The sequence below is a fragment of the Micrasema longulum genome, unplaced genomic scaffold, assembly GCF_059751315.1.
Source record: "Micrasema longulum isolate JH-2025_06_02 unplaced genomic scaffold, ASM5975131v1 h1tg002856l, whole genome shotgun sequence".
In the NCBI taxonomy this organism is placed as follows: domain Eukaryota; kingdom Metazoa; phylum Arthropoda; class Insecta; order Trichoptera; family Brachycentridae; genus Micrasema; species Micrasema longulum.
Genome location: NW_028279978.1, coordinates 1 through 18,357, shown reverse-complemented (window position 1 = coordinate 18,357; position 18,357 = coordinate 1). Strand labels below are relative to the sequence as shown.

At 36.5% G+C, this 18,357-nt stretch overlaps 1 protein-coding gene across 1 annotated transcript; it reads left to right on the top strand.

Annotated features, from left to right (window-relative positions):
* Positions 1-385: 385 nt before the first annotated feature.
* LOC148271458 (putative divalent cation/proton antiporter TMEM165) lies at positions 386-18,356 on the top strand. Its single transcript, XM_088241360.1, has 5 exons — positions 386-963; positions 11,206-11,389; positions 12,113-12,288; positions 15,502-15,781; positions 16,686-18,356. The coding sequence occupies exons 1-5, from the start codon at positions 817-819 to the stop codon at positions 16,757-16,759; spliced, it is 861 nt and encodes a 286-aa protein (XP_088097486.1). The 5' UTR covers positions 386-816; the 3' UTR covers positions 16,760-18,356.
* The last annotated feature ends 1 nt before the right edge of the window (position 18,357 follows it).

Genomic DNA, 18,357 nt, shown 5'->3' with positions numbered 1-18,357 from the left:
GAAAAACAAAGTTGTTTTATTTACTTTATTATAAAAAAAGTTATTTTAGTCTTGTATAGAATAAGGGATTATATAGATTTCCGGTAACATATACATATATATCAATGATTTTATGGTGCAGATAAATTCTTTCGTTTACTTATTTTTTATTATTAGTGTCCAACTACCCACCCTATATAATCAATGGCCACAAAGTTAGTGCTTCAAATATAAATTTGAAGTAATGCAATTTTTAAAAAATTCTGAAACATTTAAACTAATTATTTACACAACATTATTTAAAAATAAACACCTGTTTTACATTATCAGATAGATTACAAGCGGTTCAGTTTAGCTGCCATCCTTGCGACTTGTTTTTTTATCACAAATATTTGATTAACTTCTCATTCAGCGCTATACTGTCGCCACAGGTGGTCACAGACCCGCGTGTTGTTAACTTGTTAATATATTTATAATCTCTGTATTGTCACAAGGCATTTGCAAAATACTAAGTTCAAAAAACCTCGGTGCTTGACAGTTCGAAATCAGTGTTTACATTTTGTTTTGGGTTCTTTTTTCAAATAAATTGTTACCATACATTTTTAAATGTTTGAAATACGGTCAGCTATCTAACCACACTTTCCCATAGAGTTACAATAATATTGTGTACATTATATTGTGAGATTTGTGAAGTAACTTAGTGGTAAATAAAAAAGTATGCATAATTGTTGCATAATATTTAAAGTGGACAGTTATTTTGTTTGAAATAACATTTAAAATGTGTAATTTTCAAATGTACTAGTATATAAATTAGAGTGTTTTTTTACCATTTTTAAAATGGATTTTGCTGGGATTTCCATGCTGGGTAGTACTTCGTATGCGAGCTCTAGTCAAACTCACGATGGCTTTAGCACCGCGTTGGATATTACCTCAACAACGGCTCACACTGGTTTACGTGAAAAACTGTTTGGCGCCTTCTTCAAGGTAAAAATACGCGCTGCAAAGCTGCCTTTGAATATATATATATTTTTTTACTTACTACTGTCACACCATTTACTCGTAGGGGTAGGCAGAGAGTATTGACTGCCACACATGTCACCATTCTTCCATATTCATACATCTTGTCACACTTTTCATGTTTACTTCTTGTATTCTATTTTGCTTGTCTCTGCTTCATTTATATTAAATGGATCATAAGGCACTGTGTTTATTTATTTATTTACGGACATTGTCCATTTATACAATTCGTAGGGATAAATATTAGGTCATAAGAACAATTCAAAAACATTAAAAAAGGTCAAAAGTTAGATAGATTGGAAATTTTAGAAATAAATAGGATAAAAAATAATAGCGATAGAATTTTAATAAATCAGCAGATAGAATTTAAAAACTCACCCTCATTACACCCCTTAGTTAGACCTTGTGCATTGTAATAAAACAATAAATATTTTTCATAACATAGAATATCCTCTTAAAGTACACCACTAACACATGTTTCGATCATTTGTCTCATTCTGTTCCATTGCAATATTGCGTATTGTATATTTTTCAACTTATTTTTAAATGTACCTACACTTAAGAAAATATTTAGTTTTATATAATTTATCCATACACTGTATAATATTCACCAGTCTGAAGATGCCCATTAGAGGGTGAAAGCGCTAATTGGTCAAAATAAATAAGTGGAAGTGTACCAAGTATTTTTAAATTAATACCTTATATGTAAATACAGTGGTGCCTCACACAACGAACTTAATTCGTTCCAGGAGCAAGTTCGTTATGCGAAAAGTTCGTTATGTGAAACGCGTTTTCCCATAACAATACATGTTAAAAAAAATAATTCGTTCTGTAGCATAAAATATGGTAAGATGACATAAAAAAAAGATAAATTTTTTGTTATTATTTTTATTTAGATACATCTAAAAACATAATGAAAAAAACACACATTTTTTAATTTTAAGAAATAATCGAATCTTGCACATCTTCATCCATTTTCCGCTTTTTGGCCGATGGTGCAGTGAAAAACCTGTCCAAAGTCGTTTGTTTCTCTCTTTTCTTCAACATCTGCCGGAAATAACGGACAAGAGTATCGGAGTACAGGTCGTTGATCCTGTTTGCTTCAGCGGAATCCGGATAGTGGGTATTGGTAAACTCCTGAACTGCTTTCCATTTGACCAGGATGTTCTTGATGTCAGCAGTTGGAATTGGTTGATTGTTTGATTGTTGCTCCTCGTTATCAGATGACGCTTCCCTTTGAGCATTGTCCTGTTGTTGGGCCAGAAGTGTTTGGAGCTCTTCAGTTGTCAGCTCTTCTTTGTGTTCCTCAATAAGCTCCTCTACATCCTCTTCAACGATTGCTGCGACACGTGCGTAAGTTAAGCGTACTGCTCAGTGACTAACGACTGCCTGCGTGGAAGGATGCAATAAATCGGCAGTGATCGTGTGAAGTGGGCGACTTCGTTGTGTGAAGCGAAGTTCGTTGTGTGAAGCGAAGTTCGTTGTATGAATCGTGAAATGAACGAAAAGGAAGTTCGTTGTGTGCAGCGTTCGCTGTGCGAGGCGTTCGTTATGCGAGGCACCACTGTATAAGTTATTACATCATTAAAAAAGAAGAAAAAAAGCATTGTCAAACATAAGGGATTCGAGACAAGATCTGGAATATTTATTTACTGCTTGTTTAAATCGTTTTAAACTTAAACCAAAAAAGTCCAGATCTTGTCTTGAGTTGACAATACGACAAATACGGGTCGGGTCATTGGAGAATTAAAGCCACAGTTTGTTTTATTCATTGTTTCTCAACCTATGAGTCGGAATATGGAATTTTATCTGTCCCAGTATAATGATGGCACATCGGTTATACCATTTAGTATGCCGAACATATATTATATAGAGTCAATATTAGTTATACGTTTTTATCAGTGGCGGTATTTCCATAGAAGCCCATAAGCCGGGCTTGCCTATTAATTTTATTTCAAAATTACCAAATCTGGACCAAACGCTTAAAAATAATTCATTTCGTTGTTTAAATTTCGCGCCAAATGAGAATTAGAGATCTGTTCGACGTTAGTACTGTCACAGATTATATTGTACGCATCCCGAGATCCGAACCGTATGAAATCCGTGTGCGCGAACGACATTCTTATCTCGCTCTCGCACGTGGGGTTCTTATGGGGCTTATTTCACGGTGCAATTCGCATGTAAACAAACAGTTAACTCATAAAATGTTTGTCTGTATATGTTGAGTTTTATATGGGAATCTGAAGCCAGCTTCTTTAAGGTAAAGTTGGCAGAGAGCGTATCTTGTATTTCGTATCGAACTAACTTTACGATTGTTTATTATGCTCTTTTTTGCAGAATTTGATAATTTTAAACGGTTATTTTTATCTTCATTGATCAAAGACCCGTACTGGTTAAGATTTATGATAATTTACTTCATTTTGTGCAAACGTCATAAATAAAAAAAATTCGGAGATGGCCGACGTTTCTTTTTTATTTGCCTATCTACTATCCTTTTCCAATATTCTATATCAATTATAATTTATCTTTATTATATTTATGTATCTATGGGTTCCGATGACTATTATTCTACTCTACGCATGCTATATTTTATTAATGTTACTTATTGGTAATGGTTGATATCTGAGGAATTACTTTATATAAAATAATATTGTGTTTTCTTTATTTCGTTTATTTAAACGAACTCAGAAAGATTATCCTATGCATATTTTCATAAAATATTGTTATTCATCATAATATACCTTTTGGATGTTTTGTAGACTGTACAACTGTAGTAAAGAAAGCATACATCATGTTTTCACAATAGTGAATTCATCATCATTCCTTTTCCGCACCTAATGGTGCATAGAGCACTGCAATCGCAGTAGGTACATCTTAATATTTTTTGCTACGTGAAGGTAAGATGATCAGTCTTACGCTTCAAGTACCAGTCCAGGGACTATGACACATTCTAGTGTAAAAACACCTTTTAAAATAAATATTTCAAATCAACCATGTCGGGAATCGAACCCGAGACCTTTTGCATGGTAGGCAAATGCGCTGACCACTAAACTATGAGGCCGTCAGGGAATTACACCACATGTGGATTTAAAAATATATATATGGGCTTGCCTTACTCGTAAACCCTAGGCACGCTACTGGTTTTTATACACCAGAAATATTGAACATTTATACATGAATAGTTACTTCCCTCTAGTCCAAACATCCACGCTACTTTTCGAAGCAAGCGATGTTGGACTGATTCAATGTGATTTATACAATCCACATAGAATGGAGACCAGACCACTATTCTGGGAGGCATATTCTAGAAAAGGGCGAACAGTTGAGCAATGGCATACTATTCAGTATTATTCCAACTGAAAATTGCCATGGAAAACGCAACAGTCTGATTATCGATTAAGTTATGTTTTTATGCTATTGTTAATATTATTTGTCCGCTTCGTGGTATAGTGATTAGTATGTTTGCCTATCATGCAAGAGTATCAGATTTGATTCCCGAAAAGGTTGTTACGAAGTATTTATTTAGTCCCTGGTCTGGCTCCTGAAGTGTAAGACTGATTGTCTCGCTGTCATGTGTATTATAAATGTGGGCTGATACACTGCGATTGGAGTAAAACTTTGCGAATGCACCATTTATGATAATATATATATTATAACATATATTCTTATCATTATTAATTTAAGCATTATCGACATAATCAAGAAATGAGTTCTTTGTTGGTTTGCAGTTTTAAATGGATCGAGAAAGAACCGCTAAATAGATTTATGATGCGAATGTTGATGGATGCAGAAATCGAGGAAGACCGAGAAAGACATAGAGAAAGACTGAATCCAACAAATACTTGAAGATGGACATGTCAAAAGTCGGAATAATCAGTGCTCTTGCATGAGAACTCTCCGCCTACCCTTACGGAGAAATGGCGTGGTGGTTTGTTGTTAAAATTGGTTTTTTAAAAAAAAACATACATATCTGTGGTACGGATCTAGAAGGGCTAATGTCAGATTTCATATTTTTCATGCCACATGTAGAGGGTCTTTGTCAATGAGGAAGTTCTGTGTTTTTTAATTTTTCTCATTTGTTAATAGAATTATTATTAAACTTAGTTTTGTATTTCTGAAATTACTTCGCATGTGACGTATCAAGTTTTCTTCCTCTTCTCGGTCAGTTCCACCAATTGGTCGGTTGACGGAAAGTCTTCCACAACTCTTTTATCATTGGTTGATTCACATGAACTAGTGACGTCGTTCAAAGAAGTTCATTTTTATTGAAATATTTTCAAGAAACTTTGCTGTATAATTGAACGCTCTAATTTTTACCGCACATAAGAAAACATTTTTTGTATCCAATTTCCCGTAGGGCTGAAGTTCCTCGTTGAAAAAACTTGCATATTTAACAAACAAAAAACGCAGGAGGCTAAACTAGCAGTTCACAACAGAGTTCTAGTGCCAACTCTAATGTATAAGAGCGAAGTATGGAATTGGAAAAATGATGATGAAAGTAGGTTGAATGCTGTGGAAATGCGATCCCTCAGGCGAATGTGTGGTAAAACGATGTATGATAGGTGCACAAATGTCGAGGTCCGTGAAGTGTATAAGGCTGAGACATGCATTATCAACAGAATCACAACAGAATCAACAGAATCAACAAGTCACAATAGATCTTCACAGGTCATAGCACTGACCCCCACCACTAAGAATAAGAGTGTATCATTATTATTGTGGAAAACTTTAATAGCGCCATTTTTCATAATATATAGCCTCAAGGGTGCTCGACAGAAGTTGAATTTTCTGTTTTCAGTACTAAATTTAATTTGACCAAATAAAACAATTTTCTTTTACATGCTAAGGATCGTCCACTTAAACCAACCACCAATGATAGGCCATAAGTCCTGTTAACGCCTCGACCTCCATATTTCTTTCCATGTCTGTTGTAATGTGTTAATAAATTATTCCGATTATCTTTGATAAATTAAGTAAGAGGGTATTAATATTTATTTAATGTACGCACACAGTGATTTAAAAGTTATTGACTCTTCCAAATGATTAGCCGAGAGATATGTTGAATATCACAGTAGGTATGGATAATGAGATAAGATAATATCTATTGTAGAAATATTTTTTGTAGAATTCAATGTCCAGAGAAAAATTATCTGACGGCAGATGTATAAATACGTCTTCTTTTGAAAAATTGATTTAAGTAACTGGACAAACCTTTCTAAAGAAAGTTATCAAAATTGTGTATTCCTTTTGATGCAATAACTCTTTTTTTTAAATAAAAACAAACTATTACGCCGTTTCCCCGTAATCACTCTATCTTTGCATACAGATTTCGCTTCCTCTACATTCCTACATCTTCTCATGCACGCGCGCCGATTATTCCGACTTTTGACATGCCCATCTTCAAGTATTTGTTGGATTTGGTAATGCCATGTCTCTCTCGGTCTTCCTCTATTTCTGTATCCATCAACACTCACATTGTAAATATTTTTTGCCGTTCTTTCGCTGTCCATTCGCTCTACATGTTCTTGATTTTGTCCATAATGCCTATCTCAGCCTTACATAATGTACAAATCTCGAAATTTGTGCATCTATCGTACATAGTTTTACCACACATTCGCCTGAGAGATCGCATTTTGACAGCATTCAGCCTTTTTTCATCCTTGTTTTTCGAAGTCCTTACTTCGCTCCCATACATCAGAGTCGGGACCACGACTCCATTGTGAATTGCTGATTTTGCCTCTTGCGACAATCATTTATTTACCAAGGTTGATTTAAGTGCGCCGTTAACTCTGTTCCCGGCACTCACCCTCCTTTCAATATCTTTCTCAGTCATTCCATCCCTAGTAAACTTTATTTTTTATGAAATAAATATTTGCGTTCTTCTTATGTCTTAAATGAGTAAAAGCATGTTTTTAAGAGATGGAAGAGTGGGAAAAGATTATGAAAGGAGAGTGAATGCAGGCAGCAAAATGAACGGTGCACTTAGCACAGTAAATGAATATGTGGTTGACATCCTTTTCACCTAGAAGTCACACGCACAATTAGGAGTCAATACCTTCGTCTTTGCTGGTGGGATTTCATACCGCAGCGCCCCAATCACATCTGATAAATGCTTCAAGTTTCTTGCTGATTGAGGACAATATCTTTTAAATCAATCACTATTTCACTGGTTGTCGAGGATAAGCTAATAGAGCGACAATCCAACTTTAAGTATCCAGTAGCTCAATCACAAACAACTATCGACGTGCTTAAAAACATGCTAAGCATTTGAGCGATCACAATGAACAATAATGAACATGCTTAAGTTATCGCAGTCATAAGTCAATGTATGCTCTAAGTCAACGCTCGTGTTGGTTTGTTTTTTTGTTTTCCTTGTAAATAAATACAGTTCACTGGCGAAAAATCAGCGTTTACTATAATAAATAATACAATATATTGCATTTGCAAAATAGTAAGGAGTATCTAATACAAAAAAGTGAAAATTAAATTACAATTACTATGGCGACTGCTTTTCTTGACATTTGGCTTGCCGACCGCCTGCTAAATGCAATAAATAGCTTGATAAATAATGAATAAATAAATAAATATAGCAGTTTAGGAATATTTTCCATATTTACACCGGTGAAATTCAAGTATGTGATTGTGCAGCAGGATTATGCGTCGCGAAATGTAAATATTTCGACATGTAATACTAGGTGTTCACGGATGTTCCATTGTGATCGCGAATATGATAAATAACCATGGTGAGAAATTCGCTTATTGGCACTTCGATATTTGTGATTGAGCTACAGGCATAGAAATATCCAGCCTTTGCGATTTTATACTCGGAAGTAAGAGAGCAGTCTAATGAAGCCCTGTGACAGCTGACTGCCTGAGAATTGTTGTGTGGTGAAATAAATAAAGTCCATATAAACATGACACGTTAAACCAATAAGAACTTGCGGTGTGGAAACAAGAGCGGATACAAACAGAACAAAGAATCTCCCGAGAATGCATTGCATTGCACTCAGATGCATTGCATTGAAAACCCCCACTACTCGGATCCGTTTCAGAGATCTTGTGGTCTCTTTTCAGATCTGCACATTGCAAAAACAAATTCGAGGCTTTCAACGGTTAATTACTATTTCATTTAATAATAAAATATATTCTTTATTTATAAAAGATTCACATCATTTGAACTAACATTTACTGCTTTCAATGCCCCTTTTACCATAAATGCACCTCAATAGATATATACTCAATTTGTTTATCACCCTTACTCTAATTTTCACAATTCTGAGGGCGATGGGATATGAAAGCATCCACCCCTCTTCCGAAACTGTTCATAAAGACTTGTGTCTTACTTCAGTTTCGTATCCAATTTCGTATTCAAACCGCGAAAATAACAAAACAAAGAAACTTTAAAAGCTTTCATTGTACCCCTCACTGCAGTATTGTCAATTTGTGATCAATCAAATACACATGGTCAGCACAATCACCTTTTTCTAATTTTCCAGTATGACAGTGAAGGAATACAGTGTTAGTTCCGATTGAGACCGCGGCTTTAGATCCCGCCTCGGAAAGGAAGAAGAACGTAGTAATACAAACAAATCAAACAAGACACAAAACCCAAATACATATAGGAAACATTAGAATAATTTGCCTTATACAACATGCACTCGAGCAACAGAAGAAAACAATACGTATCTATACCAAATCACAGAGGAACATCGAATTATCAAGACACTACCTCCAAAATCCTAACACAGATCCTAACATTGGCGATAGGATAGGGTATGTTAAATCATTAGCCTGTGAACTGGGAGAAACAAGTCCAATCTGATATATCAGAACCGTCACCATCCCTCCGCCGGCCATTCCTAAACAGTTCACACTGAGTATCCTTATCATGATATTTTGCCCGTTTCAATTACATCCATAAATCCACTGTATTCCCAGAATCCCCCTGTTCAAGACAAGAACCTATTCAAAACCTGGCATCATCCTAGTCAAAACCAGGCCCATTGCAAGTAAAACCCTCACATCCTATCTAATAGCCCATCGCTTCAAGGACCTGGGCTCGAAGCGGAAGATTAAGCATTACGAGTGCCTCGCTCGCTCTAAACCCGGGTTTGGAGGGCGAAAACCGACTTACGGACCCACCACAATGGATCTATTCAGGTAGTAGTGACGACGGGAGCTTATTTTGAACCCAATCTACTAGAGTAAGAATAAGCAGGCATCGTCTACTGTTCCGTGCTAGAAAATTTGGCTACAATAATAAAATTTATCTTTGATAATTTTTGCTTATTTTTAATCATTTAAGTGTAAGGATTTTTGCACTGATTACACCCTATCTCAAATGTAGACATATTATAATAATAATAATTATGATTGAAAAGAGATTTTTGTATTTGATTACAGCAGTAAATTGCCAGAGTGGAAAATATTTGGATATGCCAAATTAATGATAAGAATCTGGGCCAGGGACGGTGTCAAATAATTGTTTTAGAATATTTCAACTAATTAGCATTTTACAACAGAGATGGAGAACAAGATGTATAGTATTTTTGGGTGATCCTGTATCCTGTGGTATCCTGTATCCTGTTGGATTCGTTCCGACGTTTTGGCTAATGATACAGGAGCCATCTTGAGGATAAACTGTGTTGTGTAGAAAAAATTATGTGTACCTAGTAGTTTGTACCGTGTCGCAGTCTGCAGTAGGTACATTCAGTTTCAAAAAAAGCCTTTCAAAAGGTACGAATTGACTATATACACAGACACTTAAATAACATATACAAAGACAGGCTTAAATTAAAGTCAACATGGTCCCGGCACCACACACGACAAAAATGAATCAGCCTTCGCCCCCCTACGCCGCCTCAAAGCTCCTCAATTTTCTCTACGCCTTCTACCGCCCCCCTTACGGCCTTCAGCACCCGCAAGGGGGCGTTATCACCTACTTTGAGAAAGACTACTGTAAAGCGATACCTATGTGTCATATAAATCATGAAATTTGTTTTAAAAAATACTATAACATTTTTTTATGAATCTCTTGATAGTCATAAATTTTTTTTTTGTTGCAACAGAGAGGGAAAACACTTTTGAGAAGGGATTATGGGAGTCTAGGAATTTACAGGGCTTTATGACCTGTCATTGGTTGGTTGAAAGTGGCCACTTTACACACACTGTAACATTCACCATTCTGCCTATGTTTGAACATCCATATTTCCTCAACTCTTCCATCTGTTGACTTTTGTGAAGTAAAAGAGCTGAAACCTTTATCATGCGGGTGAGATTCATCCGGCTTAACCACCTCACCTACTAGGCAACGCCTGAAAACGATTTTCCAATTTTTTATACTTCTTTTACCGGGTAGTTAATTCAACAATGTTTTGAGTATGTCCAAATGCTTGCAGACTGGCTGCATTTTCTCCCTAGGGAGGTGTTCATATTTAAATTTGTTGCAACAGAGAGGTAAAACACTTTTGATAAGGGAATATGGGACTCTATGCATTGTCATTGGCTGGTTACACACTGTGTAACATTCACCATCCTGCCTATGTTTGAACATCCATATTTCCTACACTCTTCCATTTGTTGACTTAAATCCAGCCAGTCTGCAAGCATTTAAACATACCCAAAACATTGTTGAAAAAAAATTACACTATTTAAGAATTTTATAGATTTAAAAAAAGACATAGAATTGTTGGAGAAAGTCCAGAGAAGAGCAACTAAAATGGTAGTTTCTCTAAGAAATAAATCATACGAGGACCGCTTAAGGGAGCTCGGGTTAAGTTCACTGGAAGAGCGGAGGCAGCGTGGTGACTCCACCTTAACTGAGCAATATAATGTACCCGAGTTGAAAACAATGTTCACTATGAATGAAAACCGCCATCTCAGAGCTCATTCATTGAAACACAAAACTACCTCCTTCTCATCCAACCCCAGGAAGAACTTCCCGACAAACCGAGTTGTGGAGATATGGAATGGCCTTCCCGAGAGAGTTATCGGTGCTAGTTCAGTGAATGTTAACTAGATGCACACAGCAGACTCAGCAGTTTGTTATGAATTATTTGAATGTTTTGGCAGTCTATTGTTTGCATACAGAAAATGTTTGATTCACCTTAAAGTCCCACAACTCAACGATATGGAGGTCAGCGAACCGATGTCTCTCAGTGTCTTAGTTTACTTGATGATATATTTCTAGATGTTTCTCTTCTCTTGCAGCATGCGGAGTCGGAAGCCCGGTCCGGCTTCATGCAGGCACTGCTGGCCTCCCTTTCGGTGATCGTGGTCAGCGAGTTGGGAGACAAGACGTTCTTCATCGCCGCCATCATGGCCATGCGTCACCCCCGCCTGCTCGTATTCGCCGGAGCCATCTCCGCACTCACCCTGATGACGGGACTGTCGGGTAATTACACTTTCATACTAAATTAAATTTTAAAATTAAATGTAAGTAGTTTTGATTTTATTTGAAAACGAAACACATCAAGTTTCCGAGCCGGTGTAGTCTGACGGTTATAGAATTTAAAAAATAATTTTGTCTACCAGACGCCACAACAAAGGCAGACTGGAATCTTGTAATATAGATAATCTATAATTAATATGGCTGTTGTTCTGGGGTCTAAACCTTTTTCTGATCTACAATTTACATCCGAAGTACAGTAAATTCTTTAAAGTCTTTTATTCTAGAACGTTTCATAGCCCTTGGACTGGCACCTGAAGCGTAGTACTGATCATCTTATCTTCACCTAGCAAAAACATATTGAGATATGATTATGATAAAATTATAAATAAACTTATCAATGAAACTTCTTGGTTTAGTTTTACTTTTTATTATTTTGACCAACGAGCGCTTTTGCCTTAGTAGGCATCTTCAAGACTGGTGAATTGTTTACAACATTTACAGTTTTTATACTATTCTTAACATATTTTGGAGATAAGATCGAATAAGTATTTTTATTTTATTATAATTTTATCATAATCATTAACTATGAAGTTTTATCAAGAAATATCAACAAAATCATCAATATTGAGATATGCTGCGGTCGGCGTAAGAATGCAGTGTTGGGTGCTGAAAGGGAAAAACCCTCTCCATTACAGCTAAGTAATGTTCCCCCTTGTGTTGTTATAGCGGGTTTTGGTTGGATCGCCACTCTGGTGCCGCGAGCGTACACGTACTACCTGAGCGCGGCCCTGTTCGCGCTGTTCGGGTTGAAGATGCTGCGCGACGGCTGGAGGATGGACCCCAACGAGGGCCAGGAGGAGCTAGAAGAAGTCCAGCAGGACCTGAGGAAGAGAGACGACCAGGTATGTTATGTGAAAACAGTATTCCAAATATTATTTCTTAAGGACTATTTTTCTTTGAAATGATACTTTTGACATATGACTCGCAACACGTGTGGCGCTCGACGCGGCCGTTTTTGGCATTATTCATTTCTAGAACAAATCGGCCAATTGACATTTCAATCGTAATGAGAATACTTAATACTGACTGAATTCATTGTGCTATTTCTCATAAACTTTTATATAATTTATGTGTTAAATTAATGGATAATACAGCTACACAATAAAATATATCACGAAGTTACGTCGTTTGAGAGTTGGTGTATCACACAGAACCACAGAAAAATTAGCAATTTATAGTTGTTATTTTTTTATTTTTTTATTTTTGCACCACAACAGGCCAGGAGGCCCAATTACAGCGGTGAATTACATCACAGAACACCCAGGCTTGAGAAAAATCACATTTAATTTTTGTGTTCTCACCGGGAATCGAACCCGGAACCTTCCGTCTGTGAGTCAAGCGTCTTGACCACTACACCACGGAGGCCGCCTATTATATATAACTTACATTATCTACCTACTATGTAGGTACAAATAAATGATATTTTTTTTATAGCTTACCTGTAAATAAAATCACCGTTCGCCACTGGTATGTATGTACACACCTCGTATGTGCAATTTTTCTCCTTTGCCATCTTTGTAAGTTTGTCCTCAATTCGTTGGATTTAATTGAAAATAAATGTAAATGTTTTAATTTGTTGACTCCGCATGGTGCGTGGAATTATTATAATGCGCATTATCTTTCATGAAACGTAATTACCTAAGAAATCGATGGCCATTATCGGTACTGTAGATCTGTGTACTTATTTATACTATTGGTAGAGTGCAAATTGAAGCGCTGATCAGTTCATTGAATTACGAAAATGTATAATCATTTTCCGACGGCCTTTATATGTTTTACATATCTTTTTCTTAATCCCCAATTGACATATTGCCATGTTTATTTACCTTGCTGTTGTGATGTGTGTAAATCCTTATCAATATTACACCGTGATATATTATTATATTACCGTATGATGTATTGTACCGTGATAAAGCGCAGTCGGTTAGACGGCCGGCTGTGAAACCTGCTTCGCCGGTTCGATTTCCGCTGCGAGAAAAGAATCCAAGAAAAATATTTTTCTCAATGGAAAAGTTCATTGAATTACACGCTGTAAAAATTATAGAATTTGTTGAATTGGAGAATTTAATAAGGGGAAGCGTATGTCACGGTACACATATCTACGCTTTAAAATGACATAACTTCAGTATGACTTCATAGTTGAAGATAAAAGTCTTCCGACCGATTATAAAGGTACACTACCGATACCCCCGCCATCAAGTTTTGATGTAAGTACATCGGTTTATACCGACGGGTCTAGAACCTCTCGATACGTTTATCTACGCATTAAAAGTGTCAAAAATTTTATTCCACCGAGCAATTTTTTCTTTAATTATGATTTATCAAAAATTTTAATCGTTTTGAGGTTGGCACTTTTTTTCTTAAAAGCCTTTTAAAAACATGAGAGAAATAAGTAAATTTTGAAGTCGAATTAAATTCCGACATAACTGTCACTTTAATAAAGCGAACGCCTAGATGTGGAAATAATGTCGCTAGGTTCTGTCTCCTATTAACATATAAGATATAAGTGTATCTAGGCGTAAGGGAGTTACCAGTGTAAAAAATAAATTTAGTTATTATATTTTTTCCATCTGTTTTACTATCTTTCCGAATGTATGTATCGAGACATTAAAGGAGCCGGCTTTGTAGTCGATCGGTAGATACACACAGGCGATCGTTATGTGTACCGTCCAGGTGATTTCCAAAAGTCATACAAAATTCATGTTCTATTTATTAGTTTAAACACTTATTTTGTTGATGACCATGGATTTATTACCGCTATACCTAATGAATACTTAAGCTACGAATCTTTTTGATAATCAATTACTCACAAAAGATAAGAAAAATATGAAATATCTAATAAAACAAACAATCTGAAAAATACAAACGTGTCAATCATGCATCTCTACCCTTTATATCTGTACCTCTGAAGCAGACAGATTCAAATCCAAACGTCAAATGTTCAAAAGAAGCCCAAAGAATATACTTTCATTAAGTGATTTATAGGATTAATTTGTATTTTCAGTATCTTAATACATTGATTTTTTCATTATAAGACTTACATTTCTTCAAATTCAATGAACATTATTATAAATTGGACACGAAAATCGAAATGTCATTACATCAAATTCTGGATATGCATCCGTCTGCCTTTGATGAACAGATATACTCTAAGTGTAAAAGTGGCAAATATATTTCAACTGATCTCCCGGTCAATGGCGAAGATTATCACAGTTCCATTTATTCATTTTACTAAAAAGAGAATACGTTTCTTCAAGATTTAACGGACAGATGTCAACAGTAATAGTAAATTATAATCCAAGAACAACACAGATTTGTCCCCAGGAGATCCTGTCACCAATTTGTTACAATGTTTAAATATTTGGACTGAGGAGTGCGACGATCACAATCCGTTGGATGTACTATGCCTTGACTTTGAAAGAGTATTTAAAAAGACTGTTCAAGAAGTTGGAGCACTTAAGGTACACCGTATCTTTCAAGTCAAAATATGCAACTCTTTAATAAATTCTGATTTAAATATTCCATCGGGAGAAGTTGAGGTGTGAATCCTGGGTACCGCGCGCGTACATATGCTGTGAAAATATCTTGTTATTTTTTCAAGCACTGTTATTCAATTTGCACGACACATAAACAATATATTATTGAAGATGTTATAGTATCAAATAGCAACTTCCTTCCAATTCAATATCATCCATTGTAACATTTCTTTCGACGTCTAGATTTAGATGTCCCTGCTTAGTGCGTTGTGAAAAAACTATGATTAAGTTTCTTAGATTTTTACGGCCGTTCATCAGAACGCACACTTCGTTTTTCTGAGTTAATATTCGTTTGTAATTTTTTCCTACATTTTGGATCGCATTACAGCGTTCGTCGTCAGGTTTAGTGTTTTATGTATTTAGGATCTGTACCGCGTTGCAGTCTTCGCTTTTCATTTGAAATCTATTTCATGTCACCATTTATTGCGAACGGCTGGGTCTAGATTGATAAGAATAATAATAATATAGACTACGAGCGTGCCTTAAGACTCGACCTATCCTTTTTATCTTTCTATCCAGTATGAAAAAGACGCCGCCATGTCTCTCGTGGACCAGGAGGCGGCGCGGACGTCGGGCCGCAAGCGCGCACTGGGGGCCGCGCTGCGCACCCTGGCCCAGGCGGCCTCCATGACCTTCCTGGCCGAGTGGGGCGACCGCTCGCAGCTGGCTACCGTCATCCTGGGCGCGCGCGAGGACGTGTGGGGCGTGGTGCTGGGCGGCGTGGCGGGCCACTCGCTGTGCACGGGGCTCGCCGTGCTCGGGGGGCGGATGGTGGCGCAGAGGATCTCCGTCAGGACGGGTAAAGTTGACCCGACCTTGCATAACCCTATTGACATCCCCACGCATGAGAGCTTTACTCGTTTTTCAATGAGCTTGAAATGCGACTTTTAGTTATAGTTTTTTTTTAAATCTGAAATTTTTAGTCATATCTAAATTGACCGGAGTTCGGTTAGAACCGGGTTGTGGTCTCGTGGCTAGTGTCATGGACTCGCAGATCAGAGGTTTGAACCCCAATGTACCCTCAATCCCCATGAAAGTGTGTGTAAAGTTGCCACTTAACCAGCCAATGACAGGTCATAAGCCCAATAAATGTCTAGACTTCCATATTCCCTTCTCAAAAATGCTTTCTCTCTCTGTTACAAGAAATTTAGATCTAAATAACCCCCTATGGAGGGAATTCAGCCTGTCTACAAACATTTGGACATACTCAAAACATTGTCAAAAACTTCTCTTTTATTTTTTATTTCCTGATGACGATCTGGACTGGAGTTCCACTATATGTTTTCTACCTCGCTCATTGAATCGATTATATCTTACGGAGTGCGTGTTTGGGGTCTCACATTCCAGTCTCATCTGGGCAAAATTTATGATATTCAGGTGAGACTGTTAAGGGGGATTGCACTGAATAACATAATCTGTGAGGCGAAACATATGGGCGAGGGTGTATATTTTAAATTCTGCGATGTCCTGCCGGTAAAACAACTTTGTGGCTACAAATTGACTGTAGATGTGATGTGAGATGTTTTAATTTCAATTTATTCTAATTGGGCAATTAACTTTGCTGGACATGTTTAGTTAAATTCTTGGTGTGATTCCAATTCGCTGTATTATTTCAAAAGCAATAAAATCTGGCACTCATTAATCCAGATAATTGGATTTTAGCATTTAATACATTTTAATGACTCATTTTTTATCTTTTTCAGTCACTCTGATCGGCGGTGTCGTGTTCCTAATATTCGCAGTCAGTGCGCTATTCATAGACCCCAACGACACATAGGAGTGTGTTCCAGCCGAGGAGTGCCAACCCGACCTGACCTTACCTAACTTCGCACCTAACCTGACCTTCCACTGATAGATTAATGTGGGCAGACTCAGTTTTTATCAATATCCAGTACTAGGGATCAATATGTTCACTGGACGGTGCTTTGGTGATATAAGTGTGACTATTAATTCGCCACGAAGATATTATTATAAACAAGTTAAATCTGTAAATATTTTGTGATCGAGCTAATGCCAAAGTTACAAATTTGCATTTAAGATAGGTACACCATTTGATCAAAAAATACACAGAATTTTTGCATATTCTCTTGAATCTTTATTTATTTCTCAATATTAATATTGTCCTCTTCAATGTAATCTCCATTCGATACAATACACTTATGCCAGAGTTTTTTTTGAAATGCAGTTTTTGGTACGACATGGTCTGATCTGGTCACAAAACGTCGTCCTTTGATAGTTCTCTTCACCTTTGGGAACAAAAAAAAGTTGCAAGGAGCCAAGTCTGATGAATAATAATAATACTAATAATTGTCTGATTTACATAGCGCCATTTTTGTGAAAAATCACCTCAAGGGCACTTTACAATTGTATACTTAAACTCACATTCTAACTTAGCTAAACTGACATATTATATTTTCTGATTTAAAATTGAGGGTATGATAAACTAAAGATTTTAGTTGGGATCTGAACTGACTGGGACTGTCCATAATTCGTATGTTTGACGGCAATCTGTTCCAGGCAGAGGGGCCGGCAACGGCAAAAGCACGATCTCCGAATCTAGTGTTTGGGGTGCGCCGCATTTCGACAAGTTTTCCTCTGCCTGAATCAAATGCTGACCTAAGAGTAGATTTTCTTTGACGGGTATTTTCCCTAATACAAATGTCCGATAGGTATCTCGGAGCCATTTCATGAAGGGATTCGAATACTGTCCAGCAAAGCTTGTATTTTATAATACGGTGGCTGGCATCAATGCGGTCTGGTTTTTTGTAAAAAAATCATCAATAAACCGCAGGGCGGGGGTGGGCGCATTATCGTTTTTTCTCTGAAATAATCTTTAAAATTCGCTGATCACCTCAACGCGTCTTACTAGTTTGTCCGTCAAAAACCAGCTACGCCTCCAAAATGGCCGAAGATTAACACAATTATTATAAGTATGTTTACCAAAGTAGGGAAAAAAAAAACATTTAAATTAAAATATTCTGTGTATTTTTTTTTATCAAACCTCGTGTACAGCAAAATTTAGTTTTAAACAAAGTGTAAAACTTACGGAAACATTGTGTAATAAGACCGGATATTTTAATGAATTTAATAAAGTCGATTTCAAAAAATTTAACCCCAATATTTAAAAATAGTTTTTTTTAAAGATTTGTAATTTTGGCACTGTCTCAATGGGTTTTTTTTTTACATTTAAAGAACTTTGTGAAAGATTCAATAGGGTATTTTCTCAAATCGTGAATTACGTTGAAAATATAATAAATATTTAGAGGATTTGTATGATTCTATATAACTATCAATGTTGTCGCTGTGGGTGTCACGTTACTTTGACATCATACGTCGTGCCCGCCGAGTGCGCTTCTAAATAACTTTGCACCCGGA

Bases quoted from the DNA above. Each gene is read 5' to 3' on its own strand.
- LOC148271458 (XM_088241360.1), top strand. From the start codon at position 817: ATGGATTTTGCTGGGATTTCCATGCTGGGTAGTACTTCGTATGCGAGC. The intron at 964-11,205 runs GTAAAAATACGC...CTTCTCTTGCAG, and splicing joins TGTTTGGCGCCTTCTTCAAG to CATGCGGAGTCGGAAGCCCG. The intron at 15,782-16,685 runs GTAAAGTTGACC...TATCTTTTTCAG, and splicing joins GAGGATCTCCGTCAGGACGG to TCACTCTGATCGGCGGTGTC.